Genomic DNA, 26,965 nt, shown 5'->3' on the forward strand with positions numbered 1-26,965 from the left:
TTTTAAAATTCTCATCCTTGTTTTCAAATCCCTCCATGGCCTCTCTCCTCCCCATCTCTGTAACCTCCTCCAGCCCTACAACCCTCCGAGATCTCTGTGCTCCTCCAATTCTTGACTCTTGCGCATCCCCGATTTTCATCACTCCACCATTGGTGGCCGTGCCTTCAGCTGCCTAGGCCCTAAGCTCTGGAACTCCCTCCCTAAACCTCTCCGCCTCTCCATCTCTCTCTCCTCCTTTAAGACACTCCTTAAAACCCACCTCTTTGACCAAGGATTTGGTCACCTGTCCTAATGTCTCCTTTGGCTCGGTGTCAAATCTTTGTCTGATAATGTGAAGCGCCTTGGGATGTTTTACTATGTTAAAGGCGCTGTATAAATGGGAGTTGTTGAAAATAAGTCCCACTCCTGATAACCGATGTCCTGTCTCACAAAAGCATAGCATTCCTGTATCTAATTATTGCTTCAGAAGAATGTAACACTCCCACATGGAGTACACATTTCCTACAGGGTAAATTTGAAGAAAAGATACACCCTAAATTCTGTGATGCTGAGGTAAACATCAACCACAGTGTCAGTTGTGGCTCAGTGGGATCGCACTTGCCTCTGAGTCAGAAGGTTGTGGGTTCAAGCCCCACTCCAGAGACTAGAGCACAAAATCCAGGCTGACACTCCCAGTACTGAGGGAGTGCTGCACTGTCAGAGGTGCCATCTTTAGGAGATGTTAAAAAAAGACCCCATCTGCCCTCCCGGGTAGATGTAAAAGATCCCACGGCCACTATTTCGAAGAGGAGCAGGGGAGTTCTCCCCGGTGTCCTGGCCAATATTTATCCCTCAACCAACATCACTAAAAAAAAACCAGATTATCTGGTCATTATCTCATTGCTGATTGTGGGATCTTGCTGTGCGTAAATTGGCTGCCGCATTTCCTACGTTACAACAGTGACTACACTTCAAAAGTACTTCATTGGCTGTAAAGCACTTTGGGACGTCCTCAGGTTGTGAAAGGCGTTGTATAAATGCAAGTTCTTATTTTTTTCTTTCCTTAAGGCTTGTCCTAAATGAGATGCTGGCATTTAAAGAGTTAACTTGGATCCTCGCCAGGCTGAATCTCAACACGTGCCACACTGCTTGTTCTCATCATGGACGGAAGGAAGGCCCTTCTTTCTGCTGGCTCATAGTGGGCAGGATTCCCGGGAATTCCCAGCTGGTGCCTGAAGCCCTTAAGAGTGTGGAGTTGCAAAATGATCCTGACAAGAACTATGTCAACCATTTAAAATCGATCCCATCCTTCCTGGATTTCATCTGTCCACAATCTTCCTCGCACACTGCACTTACCGCACCGAAGGAGGCCATTTGGCCCATTGTGCCCATTGTGCCGACTCTTTGACAGAGCTATCCAATTTATCCCACTTCCCTGTTCTTTTTCCCCATAGCCCTACAAATGTTTACTTTTCAAGTATTAATTCGATTCCCTTTTGAAAGTTATTATTGAATCTGCTTCCACCACCAGGCAGTGCATTCCAGATCGTAACAACTCGCTTACTGAAAACATTTCTCCTCATCTCCCCCTCTGGTTCTTTTACCAATTACCTTAAATCTGTGTCCTCTGGTTACTGACCCTCCTGCCACTGGAAACAGTTTCTCCCTATTTCATCCATCAAAACCCTTCATGATTTTGAACACCTCTATTAAATCTCCCCTTAACCTTCTCTGCTCTAAGGAGAACAATCCCACCTTCTCCAGTCTCTCCACATAACACAGAAAAATCATGGAAAAACTCCTGAAAAATACAATCATGCCCAGAAAGCCCACACCCGACATTAGGCAGGGTAAGAAATTGGAGACAGATTCTCCACAGAGAATAATATGAAGTAGCAAAGAATTTATATAACGCTTTTCACATCTTCAGGACGTCCCAAAGCGCCTCACAGCCAATGAAGTATTTTTGAAGTGTAGGAAATGCGGCAGCCAATTTGTGCACAGCAAGATCCCACAAACAGCAATGAGATAATGGCCAGATAATCTGTCTTTAGTGATGTTGGTTGAGGGATAAATATTGGCCAGGACACCGGGGAGAACATTCCTGCTCTTCTTCGAATAGTGGCCATGGGATCTTTTATGTCCACTTGAGAGGGCAGACGGGGCCTCAGTTTAATGTCTCATCCGAAAGACGGCACCTCCAACAGTGCAGGACTCCCTCAGTACTGCACTGGGAGTGGGCTCAAATCCTGACACAGAGCCCATCTGACACATCTACTAAAGCTAACGCACATTTGGATTTCCCTTTCTGGAACTCATGCAGTCAAACTACACATTTAAATTCACTGCCAAGTGGTTTAGGTTCTCAACAACTCAAAAATTAAAACTTGCAGCATAACTGTCACCAAACAGATGTCTTCACTCCATTTGGGATTCCCACTGACTGCAGTTTAATTGGGGCAAAGTGAAGTTTGTAAAACTTTCTAAAGTTTGAAAAGCTCGCAGGTGGTTCCGTGGATCAGTCTGAGCTTCTAATGTTAGCGACAACTTGATTGGACAATATTTAGTCTCCAGTCAACACAGCTCTGCTCCCTTCCCCAACTCCACAAACTGCGCTGAGCTGGCAGTATAACTCGGTGCTGCCGCTCTCGAACAGTATCTACAGAATGACAGCAGTAATACTGCACTTAGAATCATAGAATCATAGAATGGTTACAGCACAAAAGGAGGCAATTTGGCCTTTCGAGCCCATGCCAGCTCTCTGCAAGAGCAATCCAGCTAGTCCCACTCCCCTGCCCTATCCCCATAGCCCTGCAAATTTTTTCCCTTCAAGTACTTATCCAGTTCCCTTTTGAAGGCCATGATTGAATCTGCCTCCACCACCCCCTCGGGCAGTGCATTCCAGATCCTAACCACTCGCTGTGTAAAAAAGTTTTTCTTCATGTCACCTTTGGTTTTTTTGCCAATCACCTTAAATCTGTGTCCTCTGGTTCTTTACCCTACAGTCAATAGGAACAGTTTCTCTCTATCTATTCTGTCTAGACCCTTCATGATTTTGAATACCTCTATCAAATCTCCTTGCAACCGTCTCTGCTCTAAGGAGAACAACCCCAGCTTCTCCAGTCTATCCACGTAACTGAAGTCCCTCATCCCTGGAACCATTCTAGTAAATCTCTTCTGCACCCTCTCTAAGGCCTTCACACCCTTCCTAATGTACAGTGTCCACAATTGGACACAATACTCCAGTTGTGGCCAAACCAGTGTTTTATGAAGGTTCATCATAACTTCCTTGCTTTTGTACTCTGTGCCTCTATTTATAAAGCCCAGGATCCTGTATGCTTTTTAACCACTTTTTCAACCTGCCCTGCCACCTTCAAAGATTTATGCACATATACCCCCAGATCTCTCTGTTCCTGCGCCCCCTCTTAGAATTGTACCATTTAGTTTATATTTCCTCTCCTCATTCTTCCTACCAAAATGTATCACTTCACACTTCTCTGCGTTAAATTCCATCTGCCATATGTCCGCCCATTCCACCAGCCTGTCCATGCCCTCTTGAAGTCGATCACTATCCTCCTCACTGTTTACTACACTTCCAAGTTTTGAGTCATCTGCAAATTATGAAATTGTGCCCTGTACACCCAAGTCCAAGTCATTAATATATATCAAGAAAAGCAGTGGTCCTGGTACCGACCCCTGGGGAACATCACCGTACACCTCCCTCCAGTCCGAAAAACAACCGTTCACCACTACAGTGTGAGTCTACAGACCATGCCGTTCCTTTTAAAACATTTCATTTGATTTATGTCTCTGGAAGCTTTGTCTTGGCTCTGATGCCATAAAAAAGCTTAACACCCTCCTGCAGGGTGAGCTGCAGATTACATCCTCTGACATCCTTGTGTTATGTGCCTCATCCAGTGATGAATCCTCATTGAAACTATCTAATTCACCCCGAAGGTCTTTCTTTGGGCTGGTGAGTGGTGAGTGGAGGAATTTCTTGTGGCGTTGCCAACTGTAGAGGATCCTGGTAAATCATTCCCTGTGCCCGCTTCCATTGGTTCTCTTCGTTTGGCTTCTATGGATTTAAAAACACTCACTAAGATCCAAGGTTATCACTGCCATTTCCTTTCCCTCTCTGTTAGGAGTCTCCACGCAAAAATAGCCACAGATATGATACATATGAAGTTTCTTTAAATTCCAAGATTTTCAGTTGTTCTGAACAGACTCACTGCAGCTGCAAGGCCTCCCTACTTTTCCATCCCCTAGGACGTGAGAGGATTCGGTGCCCGATATCTCCATTGCCTCTTTCTCCTGATGGCCAATGGTCATCTGCCTGCTGACTGACATTCCCTTGAATTATGCATCATTTTCCCCTGCATAGATGGAATAATTTTCAAGATCTGTAACACTGTCCAACTCTTTCCATTTCATTTTTGTCATCTACTAACACTTGACAGGGAATATTAATTGATTTATGAGAACTTTGACCGAACGGTGACATTTCACAAGACAGGCATGCGTAGACACGTGCGGGAAGGTGATTCTGGAGGGATGCAGCTGACAGAGTAACTCTACTTGAGAATTTCTTTCTCATTGTGACACCCCATAGAGTAGCACAGAAACACTTACAGCAAGCAGTACATTACTTTCTCCTTGGCTCTATGGTACAAATTAGGTTTATCACATAGCTGCCATAACACCTATCATTGGGCCCTTGTCAGATCACTGAACTTTTTCCTCCATTGCTTGAGTACTGTGTACAGTTTTGGTCACCACATTACAGGAAGGATGCGATTGCACCAGAGAGGGTACAGAGGAGATTTACGAGGATGTTGCCAGGACTGGAGAATTTTAGCTATGACGACAGATTGGATAGGCTGGGGTTGTTTTCCTTGGAATAGAGGAAGCTGAGGGGAGATTTAATTGAGGTGTATAAAATTATGAGGGGCCTGGATAGAGTGGGATAGGAAGGACCTATTTCCCTTTGCAGAGAGGTCAATAACCAGGGGGCATAGATTTAAAGTAATTAGTTGAAGGATGGGAAGAGAGCTGAGGAGTAATTTTTTCACCCAGAGGGTGGTGGGGGTCTGGAACTCACTGCCTGAGAGGGTGGTAGAGGCAGAAACCCTCAACTCATTTAAAAAGTACTTGGATATGCACTTGAAGTGCTGTAACCTACAGGGCTACGGACCAAGTGCTGGAAAGTGGGATTAAGTAGGATAGCTCTTTTTTGGCTGACAGTAAATTTCTATGATTCTATGATCCTACTCTCTGTTTCCTGTCACTTAGCCAATTTTGTATCCATGCTGCCACTGCTCCTTTTATTCCATGGGCTTCAACTTTGCTGACAAGCCTATTATGCAGCACTTTGTCAAACGCCTTTTGGAAGTTCATATACACCACATCAACTGCATTGCCCTCATCAACCCTGTCTGTTACCTCCTTAAAAAACTCAATCAAGTTATTTAAACACGATTTGCCTTTAATAAATCCGTGCTGGTTTTCCTTTATTAATCCATATTTGTCCAAGTGACTGCTCGTTTCATCTCCGATTATCGTTTCTAAAAGTTCCCCCACTACCGAGGTTAAACAGACTGGCCTGTAGTTGCTGGGTTTATCCTTACACCCTTTTTTGAACAAAGGGTGTAACATTTACAATTCTCCAGTCCTCCAGCACCACCCCGTATCTAAGGAGGATTGGAATTATGGCCAGTAGCTCTGCAATTTCCACCCTTACTTCCCTCAGAAACCTAGGATGCATCCCATCTAGACCGGGTGACTTATCTACTTTAAGCACAGCCAGCCTTTCTAGTACCTCTTTATCAATTTTTAGCCCATCCAGTATCTCAACTACCTCTTCTTTCACTGAGACTCTGGCAGCATCTTCTTCCTTGGTAAGGTCAGATGCAAAGTATTCATTTAGTACCTCGGCCATGCCCTCTGCCTCCATGAGTAGATCTCCTTCTTGGTCCCTAAACAGCCCCACCTCTCCTCTTACTACCCGTTTACTGTTCATGTGTCTATAGAAGACTTTTGGATTCCCTTTTATGTTGGCTGCCAGTCTATTCTCATACTCTCTCTTTGTACCTCTTATTTCCTTTTTTTGCTTCCCCTCTGAGCTTTCTGTATTCAGCCTGGTTCTGATTTGTATTTTCAACCTGACACCTGTCATAAGCCCCTTTTTTCCGTTTCATCTTACTCTCTATCTCTTTCGTCATCCAGGGAGCTCTGGCTTTATTGCCCTACCTTTCCCCATCATGGGAATATACCTGGACTGTATCCAAACCATGTCCTCTTTAAAGGCCGCCCATTGTTCGGTTACAGTTTTACCTGCCAATCTTTCATTCCAATTTACCCAGGCCAGATCCATTCTCAACCCACTGAAATTGGCCCTCCTCTAATTAAGTATTTTTACTCTAGATTGCTTCTTGTCCTTTTCCATAGTTAATCGAAACCTTATGCTGAGAAGTGTGTGCAGGATAAGCAGCTACAAAAGAGACGTTATTCAATTCTGCTGAAGGCTGTGGATGCTGGGGGGCAATTGGAGCTTTCAAGACTGTGATCGATAGATTTTTAGGTAAGGGTATCAAGGGATATGGAGCAGAGGCGGGTAAATGGAGCAGAGGTACAGATGAGCCATGATCTATCTGATTGAATGACAGTGCAGTCTCGAGGGGCTGAATGGCCCACTCCTGTTCCTATGTGCCTAAGTATTTTTCTCTCTCTGTCTCCTGGCTCTTCCCACTGTTTCCACTTCTCTTTCTGTTCTTTGCTTGTTTCTTTTGCTTTTCTCATTTCCTTTCTCTCTCCTCTCCCACTCTTAGTTTTTAACAAGCACTGAATTCTCAGACAGGCTGTCAGGCATTATCCAGTTGTTAATCTCTCTGGCCATCCACGCCTCTTTTGGCACAGTTCTCCTGTAGTTTACTGGCCTGCAGAAATCCTTACCGTGAATTGTATTCCCTTCAAGAATTCCCTAAAATAAGAATCCTAACAGTGATATAGATTTTTTTTCTGTGCAATGATTTGGAGAGTATCACATTTTTGGTGCGTTCTGAATAAATGTGGCCTGTTACAAATATAAAAAAGGGGTGAAATATGTTGGAAGGCATCACAGGAACATTCCTTCGTGTATACTCCACCTTGCCTGCAATTTTCAAGTTGTATTGAGTTTCCAATGGAATAAGTTATGGGGATTGTACCTCCCCTATCTGCAGTTGCTGGAACTGTCTGACTGGCCTCTGTATTGACTGTTACTGCCATCTGCTGGATGGATTGAACATTACCTGTGCGCAGGAATTGAACATGAAAAAATTACATTTCAATCCCTCAAAGCGCAATAGAACGGGTGGGACAGGTCTGTGTAGTGTCGCTGCTCGGTTTATTTATTATTCCCAGTTGACTATAGGAAAAAAATCATACTAAACACAATGCACAGCCCCTTTAAAAGGATAAAGGGATTTGATAGGATAAATACAGAGAAACTATTTCCTCTGATGGGGGAGTCCAGAACAAGAGGGCACATGTTGTTACGATCTGGAATGCACTGCCTGAAAGGGCATTGGAGGCAGATTCAATAGTAACTTTCAAAAATTAGATAAATACTTGAAGGGGAGAAATCTGCAGGGCTGTGGGAAAAAAGCAGGGGAGTGGGACGAATCGGAAAGCTCTTTCAAAGAGCCAGCACAGGCACGATGTGCTGAATGGCCTCCAGTGCTGTATCATTCCATGATTCTATAATAAAGTTAGTGCCAGGCTATTTAGGAGAGAAATCGGGAAGCACTTTTTCACAAAAAGGCTAGTGGAAATCTGGAACTCCCCAAAAGGCTGTGGATGCTGGGGGTCAATTGAAACTTTCAACTTTTGTTGGGTGAAGGTATTGGGATATGGAGCGAGAGCAGGTAAATGGAGTTGACGTACAGCCATGATCTGATTGAATGGCGGAACAGGCTTAATGGAATTTATTGACTTCACTGGAAATGAAAATGCAGAGAGTTGTATAATGGGCGGCTGAATCAATATTGTCCGTTTTATACTATTGCACAAACTCAGGACATTACCCCCTAGATCCATCTCTCTCCTGTCCTCTGTTGCTTGGTCTTTCCCTCTCCTGAATCCTTTGTTGCTTGGTCTTTCTCTCTTCTAACTCTTCTCCCACTCGTCTCCTGAATTATTTCCTGCTCAGTCTCTCTTTGATTTTTTGTGCTAATCAGTACGGAGTATTTGGGAAAATGCTGGAATCCATTATTAAGGACATGGTAACGGGGCACTTAGAAAATCATAATATGATTAGGCAGAGTCAACATGGTTTTATGAAAGGGAAATAATGTTTGACAAATTTATTAGAGTTTTTTGAGGATGTAACTAGCAGGGAAGATAAAGGGAAACTAGTGGATGTAGTATATTTGGATTTTCAAAAGGCATTCGATAAGGTGCCACATAAAAGATTGTTACACAAGATATGGGCTCATAGGATTGGGGGTAATATATTGGCATGGATAGAGGATTGGTTAACAGACAGAAAACAGAGTAGGGATAAACGGGTCATTTTCAGGCTGGCAGGCTGGAAGTAGTGGGGTGCCGCAAGGATCAGTGCTGGGGCCTCAGTTGTTAACAATCTATATTAATGACTTGGATGAGGGGACCGAGTGTAATGTATCCACATTTGCTGATGATACAAAGCTAGGTGGGAAAGTAAGCTGTGAGGAGGACACAAAGAGGCTGCAAAGGGATATAGACAGGTTAAGTGAGTGAGCAAGAAGGTGGCAGATGGAGTATAATGTGGGGAAATGTGAGGTTATTTACTTTGGTAGGAAAAATAGAAAAACAGAATATTTTTTAAGTGGTGAGAAACTATTAAATGTTGGTGTTCAGAGGGATTTGGGTGTCCTTGTACAAGAAACACAAAAAGTTAGCACGCAGGTAAAGCAAGCAATTAGGAAAACAAATGGCATGTTGGCCTTTATTGCAAGGGATTGGAGTATGAGTGAGGAAGTCTTGCTACAGTTGTACAGGGCTTTGGTGAGACCTCACCTGGAGTACTGAGTACAGTTTTGATCTCCTCACCTAAGGAAAGATATATTTGCCTTTGAGGTGGTGCAACAAAGGTTCACTAGATTGATTCCTGGGATGAGAGGGTTGTCTTATGAAGAGAGATTGAGTAGAATGGGCCTATGCTCTCTGGAATTCAGAAGAATGTGAGGTGATCTCATTGAAACATACAGGATTATGAGGGGGCTTGACAGGGTAGATGTTGAGAGGCTGTTTCCCCTGGCTGGAGAGTCTGGAACTAGGGGGCATAGTCTCAGGATAAAGGGTTGGCCATTTAAGACAGAGATGAGGAGGAATTTCTTCACTCAGGTTTGTTTGGAATTCTCTACCCCAGAGGGCTATTCAAGGCTGAGATCGACAGATTTTTGGACTCTAAGGGAATCAAGGGATATTGGGATCGGGCGGGAAAGTGGAGTTGAGGTCGAATCTTGTTGATCTTATTGAATGACGGAGCAGGCTCGAGTGGCCTTATAGATCTACTCCTGTTCCTATTTCTTATGTTCTTATATTCTCACCTTGCAAACCCATCCTATCTCCATTGAACTAGGAGTACGGAAAAGGATCAAAGCTGAATGTTGCCAAATAGAAAATAATTTGAGTACTTTGACATTGGCATTGACATTGACTGTGGGGGCATCACATCCAGGCCTGTTAATCGATTGTGGAGGCATTACAAGCAGACCTGTTGATGGACTGGAGGGGGCATCACAACCAGACCTGTTAATTGACTGTGTCTACATCATATTCAAGCCTATTAATCAATTGTGGGGGGGGGGGGGTTAACATACAGGCCTGTTGGTGGACTTTAAGTGGCATCACATCCAGGCCTGTTGATGGACCATGGATGGCATCACATCCAGGCTGTTGATGAACCGTGGGGGGCATCACAACCAGACCTGTTGCTGGACTGTGGGGACATCATATCCAGGCCTGTTAATGGACAGTGGAGGGCAGCACATCCAGGCCTGTTGATGGAAGTGGAGGCATCACATCCAGGCCTATTGATGGACTGGGGGGCATCACATCCAGGCCTGTTGATGGACTGGGGGGGCATCACATCCAGGCCTGTTGATGGACTGGGGGGAGCATCACATCCAGGTTTGTTGAAGGACTGGGGGGCATCACATCCAGGCCTGTTGATGGACTGGGGGGGCATCACATCCAGGCCTGTTGATTGACTGGGGGGAGCATCACATCCAGGTTTGTTGATGGACTGGGGGGGCATCACATCCAGGCCTGTTGATGGACTGGGGGGGCATCACATCCAGGCCTGTTGATTGACTGGGGGGAGCATCACATCCAGGTTTGTTGATGGACTTGGGGGGGCATCACATCCAGGCCTGTTGATGGACTTGGGGGGCATCACATCCAGGTTTGTTGATGGACTGGGGGGGGCATCACATCCAGGCCTGTTGATGGATTTGGGGGGCATCACATCCAGGCCAGTTGATGGACTGGGGGGGGGGGGCATCACATCCAGGCCTGTTGATGGACTTGGGGGGAGGCAACACATCCAGGCCTGTTGATCGACTGGGGGGGCATCACATCCAGGTTTGTTGATGGACTGGGGGGGCATCACATCCAGGCATGTTGATGGACTGGGGGGGCATCACATCCAGGCCTGTTGATGGACTGGGGGGGCATCACATCCAGGCCTGTTGATGGGCTGGGGGGGCATCACATCCAGGCCTGTTGATGGACTGGGGGGGCATCACATCCAGGCCTGTTGATTGACTGGGGGGAGCATCACATCCAGGTTTGTTGATGGACTTGGGGGTCATCACATCCAGGCCTGTTGATGGACTTGGGGGGCATCACATCCAGGTTTGTTGATGGACTGGGGGGGCATCACATCCAGGCCTGTTGATGGATTTGGGGGGCATCACATCCAGGCCAGTTAATGGACTGGGGGGGGGCATCACATCCAGGCCTGTTGATGGACTTGGGGGGGGCATCACATCCAGGCCTGTTGATCGACTGGGGGGGCATCACATCCAGGTTTGTTGATGGACTGGGGGGGCATCACATCCAGGCATGTTGATGGACTGGGGGGGCATCACATCCAGGCCTGTTGATGGACTGGGGGGGGCATCACATCCAGGTCTGTTGATGGGCTGGGGGGGGCATCACATCCAGGCTTGTTGATGGACTGAGGGGGGGGGCATCACATCCAGGCATGTTGATGGACTGGGGGGGGCATCACATCCAAGCCTGTTGATGGACTGGGGGGGGGCATCACATCCAGGTCTGTTGATGGGCTGGGGGGGGCATCACATCCAGGCCTGTTGATGGACTGGGGGGGGGCATCACATCCAGGCCTGTTGATGGACTGGGGTGGGGCATCACATCCAGGCCTGTTGATGGACTGGGGGGGGCATCACATCCAGGTTTGTTGATGGACTGGGGGGGGCATCACATCCAGGCTTGTTGATGGACTGAGGGGGGGGGCATCACATCCAGGCATGTTGATGGACTGGGGGGGGCATCACATCCAGGCCCGTTGATGGACTGGGGGGGGCATCACATCCAGGCCTGTTGATGGACTGGGGGGGCATCACATCCAGGCCTGTTGATGGACTGGGGGGGCATCACATCCAGGCCTGTTGATGGACTGGGGTGGGGCATCACATCCAGGCCTGTTGATGGACTTGGGGGGGGCATCACATCCAGGTTTGTTGATGGACTAGGGGGGGGGGCATCACATCCAGGTTTGTTGATGGACTGGGGGGGGGCATCACATCCAGGCCTGTTGATCGACTGGGGGGGCATCACATCCAGGCCTGTTGATGGACTGGGGGGGGGGGCATCACATCCAGGCCTGTTGATTGACTGGGGGGAGCATCACATCCAGGCTTGTTGATAGACTGGGGGGAGCATCACATCCAGGCCTGTTGATTGACTGGGGGGTGGGGGGGGGCATCACATCCAGGCTTGTTGATGGACTGGGGGGGGGCATCACATCCAGGCTTGTTGATGGACTGGGGGGGGCATCACATCCAGGCTTGTTGATGGACTGGGGGGCATCACATCCAGGCCTGTTCATGGACTGGGGGGGGCATCACATCCAGGCCTGTTGATGGACTGGGGGGGCATCACATCCAGGCCTGTTGATGGACTGGGGGGGGGCATCACATCCAGGTTTGTTGATGGACTGGGGGGGTGATCACATCCAGGCTTGTTGATGGACTGGGGGGGGCATCACATCCAGGTTTGTTGATGGACTGGGGGGGTGGCATCACATCCAGGCTTGTTGATGGACTGGGGGGGGGGCATCACATCCAGGCTTGTTGATGGACTGGGGGGGCATCACATCCAGGCTTGTTGATGGACTGGAGGGGGGGAATCACATCCAGGTTTGTTGATGGACTGGGGGGGCATCACATCCAGGCTTGTTGATGGACTGGGGGGGGGGCATCACATCCAGGCTTGTTGATGGACTGGGGGGGCATCACATCCAGGTTTGTTGATGGACTGGAGGGGGGCATCACATCCAGGTTTGTTGATGGACTGGGGGGGGCATCACATCCAGGTTTGTTGATGGACTGTGGGGGGCAATCCATCCAGGTTTGTTGATGGACTGGAGGGGGGCATCACATCCAGGTTTGTTGATGGACTGGGGGGGGCATCACATCCAGGTTTGTTGATGGACTGTGGGGGGCAATCCATCCAGGTTTGTTGATGGACTGTGGGGGGCATCACATCCAGGTTTGTTGATGGACTGGGGGGGGCATCACATCCAGGTTTGTTGATGGACTGGGGGGGGGGATCACATCCAGGTTTGTTGATGGACTGGGGGGGGCATCACATCCAGGTTTGTTGATGGACTGGGTGGGGGGGCATCACATCCAGGCTTGTTGATCGACTGGGGGGGGCATCACATCCAGGCCTGTTGATGGACTGGAGGGGGGGCATCACATCCAGGTTTGTTGATGGACTGGGGGGGGCATCACATCCAGGTTTGTTGATGGACTGGGGGGGGGAATCACATCCAGGCCTGTTGATGGACTGGAGGGGGGGCATCACATCCAGGTTTGTTGATGGACTGGGGGGGCATCACATCCAGGTTTGTTGATGGATTGGGGGGGGCATCACATCCAGGCCTGTTGATGGACTGGAGGGGGGGCATCACATCCAGGTTTGTTAATGGACTGGGGGGGGCATCACATCCAGGTTTGTTGATGGACTGGGGGGGGCATCACATCCAGGTTTGTTGATGGACTGGGTGGGGGGGCATCACATCCAGGTTTGTTGATGGACTTGGGGGGGCATCACATCCAGGTTTGTTGATGGACTGGGTGGGGGGTCATCACATCCAGGTTTGTTGATGGACTGGGGGGGGGCATCACATCCAGGCTTGTTGATGGACTGGGGGGGCATCACATCCAGGTTTGTTGATGGACTGGAGGGGGGCATCACATCCAGGTTTGTTGATGGACTGGGGGGGGCATCACATCCAGGTTTGTTGATGGACTGTGGGGGGCAATCCATCCAGGTTTGTTGATGGACTGTGGGGGGCATCACATCCAGGTTTGTTGATGGACTGGGGGGGGCATCACATCCAGGTTTGTTGATGGACTGGGGGGGGGATCACATCCAGGTTTGTTGATGGACTGGGGGGGGCATCACATCCAGGTTTGTTGATGGACTGGGTGGGGGGGCATCACATCCAGGCTTGTTGATCGACTGGGGGGGGCATCACATCCAGGCCTGTTGATGGACTGGAGGGGGGGCATCACATCCAGGTTTGTTGATGGACTGGGGGGGCATCACATCCAGGTTTGTTGATGGACTGGGGGGGGCATCACATCCAGGCCTGTTGATGGACTGGAGGGGGGGCATCACATCCAGGTTTGTTGATGGACTGGGGGGGCATCACATCCAGGTTTGTTGATGGATTGGGGGGGGCATCACATCCAGGCCTGTTGATGGACTGGGGGGGGCATCACATCCAGGTTTGTTGATGGACTGGGGGGGGCATCACATCCAGGTTTGTTGATGGACTGGGTGGGGGGGCATCACATCCAGGTTTGTTGATGGACTGGGGGGGCATCACATCCAGGTTTGTTGATGGACTGATTTCCTGCACTTGTTTTGGGGCCTTCGCTCCTCCGGCCAGCAGGGGGCGCCCCGACTCCGCGTTGCTACACAGAATGTCTCCGGACCGGAAACCGCGGCGCGTTCGCAGTAGTTCCGGCCGCGTCTCCTAGTGACGGAGCCTGGAGGCGGACGGAGCCGAGCGGGAGGCGAGGTATGTGTGAACGGCCGGGTCTCGGGGTGGGTGGGGGGGGGTGCGGGAGAGTTACTCGAGCCTGGGGGCTGGCCCGGGGCCCGTCCGCGGTGTGAACGGACCGGGGTTTGGGGCCTCGGACCTGGGGGAAATTCCGAGAGTTATTGGGTGGCTGCAGGGAGTTGCCCCCCATTCTGAACATAAATAATCGGCAGGCAGAGGGTGCGGACCGGACCCGGGAAACGGGAGGGGGAGGTCTTAAATTTAGAGCCAGGCCCTACAGGGGTGTTGTCAGGAAGCACTTCTTCACACAAAGAGTGATAATGAGCAGGAGTAGGCCATACGGCCACTCGAGCCTCCTCCACCATTCAATCAGATCACCGTCGATCTTCGACCTCAACACTTTCCCATCCGATCCCCATATCCTTTGATTCCCCTAGAATCCAAAAATCTATTGATCTTGAATATATTGAATGACTCAACATCCACTGCCCTCTGGGGTGGAGAATTCCAAAGATTCACAACCCTCTGAGTGAAGAAATTCCTCCTCATCTCAGTCTTAAATGTCTGACCCCTTATCCTGAGACTATGCCCCCTAGTTCTAGACTGTCCAGACAGGGGAAACAACCTCTCAGCCTGTACCCTGTCAAGCCCTCCTAGAATCTTATATATTTCAATGAGATCACCTCTCATTCTTCTAAACTCCAGGGAATATAGGCCCATTTCACTCAACCTCTCCTCATAGGACAACCCACACATCCCAGGAATTAATCTAGTGGACCGTCGTTGCACTGCCTCAAAGGCAAGTATATCCTTCCTTAGATCAGGAGACCAAAACTGTACACAGTACTCCAGGTGAGGTCTCACCAAAGCCCAGTACAATTGCAGTAAGACTTCCCTACTCTTGTACTCCAACCCCTTTGCATTAAAGACCAACATGCTATTTACTTTCCTCATTGCTTGTTGAACCTGCACAGTAACTTTGTGTTCCTTGTACAAGGAAACCCAAATCCCTCTGAACACCAACATTTAATAGTTTCTCACCACTTAAAAAAAATTCTGTTTTTCTATTCTTCCTACCAAAGTGAATAACAACACATTTCCCCACATTATACTTCATCTGCCACCTTCTTGCCCACTCACTTAATCTGTTTGTATCTCTTTGCGTTCTCCTCACAGCTTATTTTCCCACCTAGTTTTATATCGTCAGCAAACTTGGATACATTACACTAGGTCCCTTCATCGAGGTCATTAATATAGATTGTAAATAGCTGAGGCCCAACCACTGATCCCTGCAGTACCCCACTAGTTACAACCTGCCAACCTGAGAATGACCCATTTATTCCTTCTGTTTTCTGTCCATTAACCAATTCTCAGCCCTTATCTTGTGTAACAACCTTATGTGGCACCTTATCGAATGCCTTTTGGAAATCCAAATATATGACATTTACTGGTTCCCCTTTATCTACCCTGCTAGTTACATCCTCAAAAAACTCTAATAAATTTGTCAAACACTATTTCCCTTTCATAAAACCATGTTGACTCTGCCTAATCATATTATGATTTTCTAAGTGCCCTATTACTACTTCCTTAATAATGGATTCCAGCATTTTCCCGACAACTGATGTCAGTGGAAATATGGAACTCTCCCCCTCAAAAAGCTGTTGGGACTTGGGGGGTCAATTGAAAATATCAAAACTGCGATTGATAGATTTTTGTTAGGTAAAATTATTAGGGTTACGGAACAAAGACTGGTAGATGGAGTTAAGACACAGATCAGCAATGATTTAATCGAATGACGGAACAGGCTCGAGGGGCACTTGTTCCTATGATTGGTGGTTTGTGCATGTGCAGTGCACTTAATTTTCTGAAATGCATCAGTCAGTCAGCTGTTCTGATGGAATAGTTTTCTTGAGCTGCTAGGAGTTTCTGTTCAGTTATTTAACAAAATTATGTTTGAAAAGCTAGAGGACAAATTTCAAAAGCTTTGTTCAGGTGAAGTTTATATTGAGTTTTTTTTAAAAAAGCAGAGAAGCTGTGTGAGTGCATGTATGTGCAAGGGAAATTACTAAGCAGGGATAGTGTTTTTCCTTACAGTAATCATAGAAATTTATAGCACAGAAGGAGGCCAATTGGCCGATCGTGTCTGTGCCAGCTGAAAAAGAGCTATCCAGCCTATTCCCACTTTCTAGCTCTTGGTCCATATGCCTGTCGGTTCCGGCACTTAAAGTGCACATCCAAGTACTTTTTAAATGTGATGAGGGTTTCTGTCTCTACCACCCTTTTAGGCAGTGAGTTCCAGACCCCCACCACCGAGTGAAAAAAATTCTCCACAACTCCCCTCTAATCCTTCTACCAATTACTTTAAATCTATGCCCCCTGGTTATTCTCTGCTAAGGGAAATAGGTCCTTCCTATCCATTCTATCTAGGCCCCTCAATTTTGTACACCTCAATTAAATCTCCCTACAGACTTCTCTGTTCTAAAGAAATCAACCCCAGCCTATCCAATCTTTCCTCATAGCTAAAATTCTCCAGTCCTGGCAATATCCTCGTAAATCTCCCCTGTACCCTCTCTAGTGCAATCACATCCTTCCTGTAATGTAGTGACCAGAACTGTACCCCAATTAAATGATTCAACTGTATTTCCTTGACAATTAGAAAAGGTAATGGTTCTAATTGCTTACACCTGTGAGCCACAGATTTTTTTTTTGCTTTTTTTCCCCCCAATAAACCCAAAATAAATGTCAAATAATAATTTTATTACATCGATCCAGGATGCACTCCAGTCCCTGCAGTGCCCACCGGTCGCGGAAAGCCTCAAGCATACCGGCAGACACCGCGTGCTCCTTCTCCAGGGCCACCCAGGTGCAGAGAACGCCGTGGAAGAGAGGCAGACAGTCGGAGCGACCGCCCCCACGGGCCGCGTCTAACCTGGACCTGTGGATAGCCACCTTGGACAGGTCCAGGAGCAGACCCACGAGGATGCCCCCTGGGCAGCCAAAGATCAGGAGCGTGGAACTGAAGTGCAGCCAGAACTTGAGGAGAAGCCCCCTTAAATAGTGGAACAGGGGCTGCAGCCTCCCACACCCTGTGAATAAATGAAACATGGACTCTGTGAGCCACAGATTGTAATTACTAGCAATTAGACATTTACAAGAAAATGATTAAACTTCCAGTGAGATTGCCTGTTTTTGAAATGCCTTTATTGATGTCCACTATTGAAGTCCTGAGTATGTGTCAGGTGCTCATGGGGGTTGAGAGAACCAGGAACCAATCCAAAAAAGGAGAAAACCTCTTCCAGACTTCTTTAACCTCACTTCTGCATCTCACTACTCCCTTGCAATAGTATAACCCCTGTCTTATTGTGAGTAATATCACAGGAAATCTATTAATGTTAGTTGAATTCCCTTATACATTTGGGCTCAGATTTTATTTGTGTAAATGGATGTTCAAGTCAATCTTTCTAACCATTGAGCTGGTTTGAATGGCCTGTTTCTGTGCTGTAAATTTTATGTAATTCTGTGTAATTGTGAGATTTACTTCTTTAAACTGTCCAGAATATTTACAGTATTGCTTTTTTCTTATCATTTATAGTTTGAAATGCATACTGAACTGAGTATCAATGTCAGTGCCAATCCCTGAGCTGCACTGTTTGTTCTGTGAATATTATCACAGTGCTAGACAGACCAATCCTTGTTTTCAGTATTGGACTGTTTGTAACTGACCATTGGAGCAAAAGTAAACTTTGTTATTTAAAACTCTATCTCTGTAACCTCCTCGAGCCTGCTCCACCATTCAATCAGATCATGGCTGATCTTTGCCCTCAACTCCACTTTCCCGGCCAATCCCCATATCCCTTGATTCCCCTAGAGTCCAAAAATCTATCGATCTCAGTCTTGAATATATTCAATGACTCAGCATCCACAGCCCTCTGGAGTAGAGAATTCCAAAGATTCACAATGAGTGAAGAAATTCCTCTTCATCTCAGTTTTAAATGGCCGACCCCTTATCCTGAGACTATGCCCCCTAGTTCTAGAGTCGCCAGCTAGGGGAAACATCTTCTCAGCATCTACCTTGTCAAGCCCCCTCAAAATCTAAACTGTTTTAATGAGATCACCCCTCATTCTTCTAAATGAGAGTATAGGCCCATTCTACTCAATCTCTCCTCAAAGGACAACCCTCTCACCTCAGGAATCAATCTAGTGAACCTTTGTTGCACTGCCTCTAAGGTAAGGAGGCAAAAACTGTACACAGTACTCCAGATGAGATCTCACCAAAGCCCTGTACAACTGTAGCAAAACTTCCTTATTTTTGTACTCCAACCCCCTTGCAATAAAGGCCAATATGCCATTTGCCTTCCTAATTGCTTGCTGTACCTGCATGATAACTTTCTATGTTTCTTGTACGATGACACCCAAATCTCTCTGAACGCCAACATTTAATAGTTTATCACCATTTTAAAAATATTCTGTTTTTCTATTCTTCCTACCAAAGTGAATAACCTCACACTGGTTCCCTTTTATCTACCCTGCTAGTTACATCCTAAAAAAAAGTCTAATAAATTTTGTTTGATAATCGCTCCTGTAAAGTGCCTTGGGACGTTTTACTACGTTAAAGGTGCTATATAAATGCAAGTTGTTTTAAAACAGGAAATTCAATTGATTATACACACAGAATGATTGAGGGGGATTGGATTATGAGGAGTGATTATGTTCCCAATGGAGGGAGAGAAAGTTGAGAGGTGATAGGATTGCTGTGTTTAGGATTCTAGACGGATTGGATAATGTTGACCACGACCAGCTGTTTCACTTTGTCCAGAACAATAGAACCAGAGGACGTGGTCTGCGCTTGAAGGGGGGGAATTCAAAACTTGTCAGCGGAAACAATATTTCAGTGAGCGAGTGGTCAATCTAAGGAACAGGCTTCCTGGGGAGACGGTGGAAGCAGATAGTACTGATTCACTTAAATACAAATTAGAGAGATTTCTTTTGGATAGTAACATCTTGTGACACTGTATCTGAGTAATTTGAGTCATGACATGGTGAGTGTAACAGGCTTGGGAGGAACAGGTGACTTTGGACCTCTGGTTCCCAAAGCTCTCCACCAATGGGGTTTTCCTCGCCTCGTGTCTGAGTCTGTTATAGACTAATTGATAGAGATCGATTGGAATCAACAACTCCATTATGGATGTATCATGAGACTACCTGGATGGTAGAAGGTGAACTAGATGGACCTTGGTCTTTTATCGTCCAGCAGTTCCTATATTCCTAGAAGCCCAATATTTATAGATCGTGCCTGTCGCCATGTAAATCAAAGATGATTGTTCATCGGCCTAAATGAAACTAAAGGGAGCTGCGAGGAGAGGGTGGGAGAGAGGTAGTGGGGAGGAGGGAAGGGGGAGTGACTGGTGTGGTGACCTAATTTCAGCAGAGGCAGTACAGCTCAGCCTATGGGATGTGTGGGTAAAAGTTCTGATTTATTTGTTTTTAATTTCTGTTCAGATTTAGATGAGCTGTCACAGGCTGAAATATCTCAAACATGACCCAGAGTGACTGTGTGCCTTGTGATGCTGTGGGTAGAAGAATCGTCTATCGGGATGAATATGGGACTGTGCGCTTTGTTGGAACAGTGCCATCAGCAGCAGGTATAGTTCAATTAATGACCCTTTCTTATTCCTTTCATGGTCGTTCGAGGGACGCTCCCTTTGTATTATTCACTCCCTGAATTCTCCACCAGGAATCTTATAAATGAGAGTTGGTGCAGATGCTGTTCATTCCCATTTGACATCAGACTGGTTGTTGGGGTGGGGAGCAGCAATTATTTTAACTCTTGTCAGTCGTGGCTCAGTGGGTAGCACTCTCGTCTGAGTCAGAAGGTTGTGGGTTCAGGTCCCACTCCAGAGACTTGAGCGCATAATCCAGGCTAACACACGCAGTGCAGTACTGAGGGAGTGCTGCACTGTCAGAGGTGCCGTCTTTCGGATGAGACGTTAAACTGAGGCCCTATCTGCCCTGTCAGGTGGACATAAAAGATCCCATGGCCACTATTTTGAAGAAGAGCAGGGGGAGTTCTCCCCAGTGTCCTGGCCAATATTTATCCCTCAACCAACATCACTAAAAACAGATTATCTGATCATTATCACATTGCTGTTTGTGGGACCTTGTGCGCAAATTGGCTGCCACGTTTCCTACGTTACAACAGTGACTACACTTCAAGAAGTACTTCTCTGGCTGTAAAGTGTTTTGGAACTTGGGGTTGGTTGACCACAGTAAATTAAAATTTCCATTTCCTTCACTCATGTTGAAGGAATCTGGCTTGGAGTAGAATGGGACAACCCTGAGCGAGGAAAGCACAATGGGACACACGAAGGAGTGCAGTATTTCCAGTGCAGGTAATTGAATTTCTTCTCTGCCTCTTGTACTGTGTAATTTGTTTTCATAGTTGTGTTGGCCGTAGCCATTTAAACTGTATCTCTTCCCATTTTCAATGGTTATCTTTTGCCCCATGATATCTCCAACGATGAGAAAGTGAGCAGGTGATTGAATACCAGGCCACAGCTAATACTATTCCTCTGTTTTGTTTCCGAGATATTTTTCTCTGATCTTTTCCTGACCCGTACTGGAGAACAGACCCACGGGATCCAGCCCCCCCCCCCCCCCCCCCCATCTGATATCCCACTGGGATATGGACCCACGGGATCCAGCCCCACCCCCCCCCCCCCACCATCTGATATCCCACTGGGATATGGACCCACGGGATCCAGCCCCCCCCCCCATCTGATATCCCACTGGGGTACGGACCCACAGGTTCCAGCCCCCCATCTGATATCTCACTGGGGTATGGACCCACGGGTTCCAGCCCCCCCCCCACAATATCACACTGGGGTACAGACCCATGGGTTCCAGCCCCCCCCCCCCCCCCCGATATCCCATGGGGAACAGACCCACGGGTTCCAGACCCCCACCCACCCCCCATCTGATATCTCACTGGGGTACGGACCCATGGGATCCAGCCCCCCCCATCTGATATCCCACTGGGGTACAGACCCATGGGATCCAGCACCCCCATCCCCCCCGATATCCCACTGGGGTACGGACCCACGGGATCCAGCACCCCCATCCCCCCCGATATCCCACTGGGGTACGTACCCACGGGATCCAGCACCCCCCCCCCCCCCCCCGATATCCCACTGGGGTACGGACCCACGGGATCCAGCACCCCCGCCCCGATATCCCACTGGGGTACGGACCCACGGGTTCCAGCACCCCCATCCCCCCCGATATCCCACTGGGGTACGTACCCACGGGATCCAGCACCCCCCCCCCCCCCCCCCCGATATCCCACTGGGGTACGTACCCACGGGATCCAGCACCCCCGCCCCGATATCCCACTGGGGTACGGACCCACAGGTTCCAGCACCCGCCCCCCCCCCCCCCCCCCCCCGATATCCCACTGGGGTACGGACCCACGGGATCCAGCACCACCCCCCCCCCCCCCCCCCCGATATCCCACTGGGGTATGTACCCACATGTGAGCTCATATCTGCACAGCGTATGACTGTGACCTTTTAACCTTTTTGTGTGTTTATTGGTAAAATAGTTAGATGAAGTGTAGGGAGTGTGCCAGTGTTTTTTGATTGTTGAGAGTGCTTTACTTCCTCGGTTACTGAATGGTGGTAGATGTTTGTTAAGTACAGATTGGAAGGCGTGTAAAAGCTTTTTAAAAAGCTACACCTCGCTGTCAGTCACCCCACAGGAGCTTCGTTCATTCGTCCTCAAAAGGCGAGCTTCGGAGTGGATTTCCTGACGGCACTGAAAGATCGCTATGGGCAGGAGGGAAACCAGGGAATACAAGACTGCAGGGGAAATCCCCTCCGCTGGGGCAAGAAACCCATTGAATTATTGGGGAATCGAAACGCAGAAGTTAAACAAAGGTAATGTCCATTTATATTATGTGCTTCATTCTATATTATCCAGAAGTGGATGGAGTTTCCCTTATTTCATTGCCTTTGCAGACTAGGGGTTGCCAACTCCGATTGGACTTATTCCTGGAGGTTTCATCACAAGACCTCCCGTCTCCAACCATTCCGCCTGGTCAAACACCCTTCATTCCCCAGTTCCAATATTTTTATAACTAATAAGCAGAAGCCTGCAAGCAAAATGAGGAAAAAAAAACACAATTTTTTTTTAACGCTCCTATGATTTTTCTCCCAGGTTTTTTGCTCCCATCAGTGTCCTGGAGATTAATCTTTAATTCCCGGAGACTCCAGGGCAATCCTGGAGGGTTGGGAACCCATATTGCAGACCCAGATTTTTTTGGGAGCTAATGTGTTTCCTGTGTCATGACTATTTTATCTACAATTTTTACTATAAGGCAGGAAGTATGTTGAAGCATATACAAAGGGCAAAACAGAGCAAGCGAGCACACGATACAACACATGGCAGAAGAAATAGATCCACTGTATTCTACTACGGTTCCCTTTTTTGTTTGGGGTTTGAGATGTTGCATTATCACTCAGCATATGCCTGCTCGTCCAGTGTCAGCCGTGGCTCCGTGGGTGTCGCGCTCACCTCTGAGTCAGCAGGTCGTGGGTTCAAGCCCCACTTGAGACTTGAGCACATAATCCAGGCTGACACTCCCAGTGCTGTCTTTCGGATGAGATGTTAAACTGAGGCCCTGTCTGTATCCCAGGGCACTATTTGAAGAGGAGCAGGGGAGCTCTCCCTGGTGTCCTGGCCAATATTTATCCCTCAACCAACGCCATCAAAAATTGATTAACTGATTATTTATCTCATTGCTGTTTGTGGGATCTTGCTGTGCGCAAATTGGCTGCCACGTTTCCTACATTACAACAGTGACTACACTTCAAAAGTACTTCAGAAGCAAAATACCGCGGATGCTGAAAATTTGAAATAAAAACAGTAAATGCTGGAAATACTCAGCAGGTCAGGCAGCATCTGTGGAGAAAGAAACAGTTAACGTTTCAGGTTGAAGACCTTTCGTCAGAACTGGAAGAAGTTGAAGATTCAACAGTTTTTAAGCAAGTACAGAGCTGTCCAAAAGGGGGGGGGGGTGGTGGGGAGAGGAAAGAACAAAAGGGTGTGATGGGAGAGGGCAAGAGTGATTAAATAACAAAGGGGATGATAGTGCAAGGCAAGGAAGATGGTAATAGGACAAGTTAAGAAACAAAAGATGGGTCTAGAGGAGCTGTAAATGGCAACAGCAGAACCATTACCAGCAGCAGCAGTCCCACAAAAAAAAATGGGAGCAGTGGTTATGATCTGAAGTTATTGAAATCAACGTTGACTCCGGAAAGTTGTAAAATGCCTAAATGAAAGATGAGGTGCTGTTCCCCGAGCTTACATTGAGCTTCATTGGAACAGTGTAAGAGGCCGAGGTCAGAGTAGGAGTGGGATGGAGAATTAAAATGGCAAGCAACCGGCAGGTCAGGGTCAGACTTGCGGACTGAGCGGAAGTGTTCAGCAAAGCGATCACCCAAACTGCTTTTGGTCTTCCCAATGTAGAGGAGACCACATTGTGAGCAGTGAATACAATATACTAACTTGAAAGTAGTACAAGTAAATCGCTGTTTTACTTGGAAGGAATGTTTGGGGCCTTGGACGGTGGGAAGGGAGGAGGTGAAGGGGCAGGTGTTGCATCTCCTGCGCTTGCATGGGAAGGTGCCGTGGGAAGGACAGCAGGTGTAGGGGGTCTCACCGACTCCCACAGCTACCTTGATTACACTTCCTCCCATCCTGCTTCCTGTAAGGGCTCTATTCCCTTCTCCCAGTTTCTCCGTCTCCTTGCATCTATTATGACGACGACACCTTCCACACCAGTGCTTTTGATATGCCTTCCTTTTTCCTCAACCGAGGATTCCCCTCCACTGTACTTGACAGGGCCCTCAATCATGTTCGTCCCATTTCCCGACTTATGCCTTCGCCCCTTCCCCTCCCTTCCAGAATCATGATAGGGTCTCCCTTGTCCTCATCTTCAACCCCACCAGCCTCCACATTCAACGTTTCGTCCTCCGCCATTTCCACCACCGCCACACGATGCCACCACCAAACACATCTTCCCCTCCCTTCCCCTTTTCAGCATTCTGCAGGGACCGTCCCCTCCACGACACCCTGGTCCACTCTTCCATCATCTCCAACATCCGCTCTCCTTTCCACAGCACTTTCCCATGCAAGTGTAGAAGATGCAACACCTGCTCTTTCACCTCCCTTTCCACTGTCCAGGGCCCCAAACACTCCTTCCAGGTGAAACGGTGATTTACTTGTACTTCTTTCAATTTAGTATACTGTATCCGCTGCTCACAGTGCGGTCTCCTCTATGTTGGGGAGACCAAACGCAGATTGGGTGGTCGCTTTGCTGAACACCTCCGCTCAGTCCGCAAGCGTGACCCTGACCTTCCAGCCGCTTGCTATTCTCCATCCCCCTCCCACTGTGACCTCTCTGTCCTCGGCCTCTTATGCTGTTCCAATGAAGCTCAGTGTAAGCTTGAGGAACAGCACCTCATCTTTCATTCAGGCATTTTACAACCTTCCGGACTCCACATTGATTTCAATAACTTCAGATCATAACCACTGCTTCCATTTTTTTTGTGGGACAGCAGGTGCTGGTAATGGTTCTGCTGTTGCCATTTACAGCTGCTCTAGACCCATCTTTTGTTTCTTTACTTGTTCCATTACCTCCTTGCCTTGCACCATCATCCCTTTTGTCATTTAATCACTCCTGCCTTCCACCCTTTTTTCCTCCCCCTCCATCCCCCCCAATTTGTCTGTCTTAGAAGAAGGACATATAAAGTAGCCAAACTTAGTGGGAGGATAGAAGATTGGGAAGTCTTCAAAAGACAGCAAAAAGTAACTAAAGGATTGATTAAGAAAGGGAAGATAGATTATGAAAATAAATTAGCAAAAAATATAAAAACAGATAGCAAGAGTTTCTATAGTTATATAAAAAGAAAAAGGGTGGCTACGGCAAACGTAGGTCCCTTAGAGGATGAGACCGGGAAATTAATGGTGGGAAACATGGAGATGGCAAAAATGCTGAACAAATATTTTGTTTCAGTCTTTACGGTAGAGGACACTAAGAATATCCCAACACTGGAAAAACAGGGGGCTCTAGAGGGGGAGGAGCTAAATACGATTAAAATCACTAAGGAATTGGTACTTAGTAAATTAATGGGACTCAAGGCGGATAAATCCCCTGGACCTGATGGCTTACATCCTAGGGTCTTGAGGGAAGTGGCAGTGGGGATTGTGGATGCTTTGGTAATAATTTTCCAAAATTCTCTGGACTCGGCAAAGGTCCCGGCAGATTGGAAAACTGCTAATGTAACACCCTTATTTAAAAAGGGTAGTAGGCAGAAGGCTGGAAATTATAGACCAGTTAGCCTAACATCTGTGGTGGGTAAAATTTTGGAGTCTATTATTAAGGAGACAGTAGCGGAACATTTGGATAAACATAATTTAATAGGACAAAGTCAGCATGGCTTTACGAAGGGGAAGTCATGTCTGACAAATTTGCTTGAGTTCTTTGAGGACATAACGTACAGGGTGGATAAAGGGGAACCAGTGGACGTAGTGTATTTAGACTTCCAGAAGGCATTCGACAAGGTGCCACTTAAAAGATTATTGCTCAAGATAAAGAATCACTGGATTGGGGGTAATATTCTGGCATGGGTGGAGGATTGGTTATCTAACAGGAAGCAGAGAGTTGGGATAAATGGTTCATTCTCGGACTGGCAACCAGTAGCCAGTGGTGTTCCGCAGGGGTCGGTGCTGGGTCCCCAACTCTTTACAATCTATATTAACGATTTGGAGGAGGGGACCGAGTGTAACATATCAAAGTTTGCAGATGATACAAAGATGGGAGGGAAAGTAGAGAGTGAGGAGGACATAAAAAACCTACAAGGGGATATAGACAGGCTGGGTGAGTGGGTGGAGATTTGGCAGATGCAATACAATATTGGAACATATGAGGTTATGCACTTTGGCAGGAAAAATCAGAGAGCAAGTTATTATCTTAATGGCGAGAAACTGGAAAGTACTGCAGTACAAAGGGATCTGGGGGTCCGAGTGCAAGAAAATCAAAAAGTTAGTATGCAGGTGCAGCAGGTGATCAAGAAGACCAACGGAATGTTGGCTTTTATTGCTAGGGGGATAGAATATAAAAACAGGGAGGTATTGCTGCAGTTATATAAGGTATTGGTGAGACCGCACCTGGAATACTGCATACAGTTTTGGTGTCCACACTTAAGAAAAGACATACTTGCTGTCGAGGCAGTACAAAGAAGGTTCACTCGGTTAATCCCGGGGATGAGGGGGTGGACATATGAGGAGAGGTTGAGTAGATTGGGACTCTACTCATTGGAGTTCAGAAGAATGAGAGGCAATCTTATTGAAACATATAAGATTGTGAAGGGGCTTGATCGGGTGGATGCGGTAAGGATGTTCCCAAGGATGGGTGAAACTAGAACTAGGGGGCATAATCTTAGAATAAGGGGCTGCTCTTTCGAAACTGAGATGAGGAGAAACTTCTTCACTCAGAGGGTGGTGGGTCTGTAGAATTTGCTGCCCCAGGAAGCTGTGGAAGGTACATCATTAAATAAATTTAAAACAGAAATAGACAGTTTCCTAGAAGTAAAGGGAATTAGGGGTTATGGGGAGCGAGCAGGAAATTGGTCATGAATTTCGATTTGA

General features: G+C 47.4%; 1 protein-coding gene across 2 annotated transcripts in view; it reads left to right on the forward strand.

The window, feature by feature from the left end:
- The first annotated feature begins 14,194 nt into the window (after window positions 1-14,194).
- Window positions 14,195-26,965, forward strand: part of tbce (tubulin folding cofactor E) — a 56,366-nt gene continuing 43,595 nt past the window's right edge. For both annotated transcript variants that reach the window (XM_067984129.1, XM_067984128.1), the window contains exons 1-4: window positions 14,195-14,278; window positions 19,760-19,902; window positions 20,565-20,649; window positions 22,003-22,191. In XM_067984129.1, coding sequence (XP_067840230.1) covers window positions 19,797-19,902; window positions 20,565-20,649; window positions 22,003-22,191 — 380 coding nt within the window. In that variant the 5' untranslated portion in view covers window positions 14,195-14,278; window positions 19,760-19,796. The remainder of the gene's footprint in view (window positions 14,279-19,759; window positions 19,903-20,564; window positions 20,650-22,002; window positions 22,192-26,965) is intronic.

This window comes from Heptranchias perlo, chromosome 5 (genome assembly GCF_035084215.1).
Source record: "Heptranchias perlo isolate sHepPer1 chromosome 5, sHepPer1.hap1, whole genome shotgun sequence".
In the NCBI taxonomy this organism is placed as follows: domain Eukaryota; kingdom Metazoa; phylum Chordata; class Chondrichthyes; order Hexanchiformes; family Hexanchidae; genus Heptranchias; species Heptranchias perlo.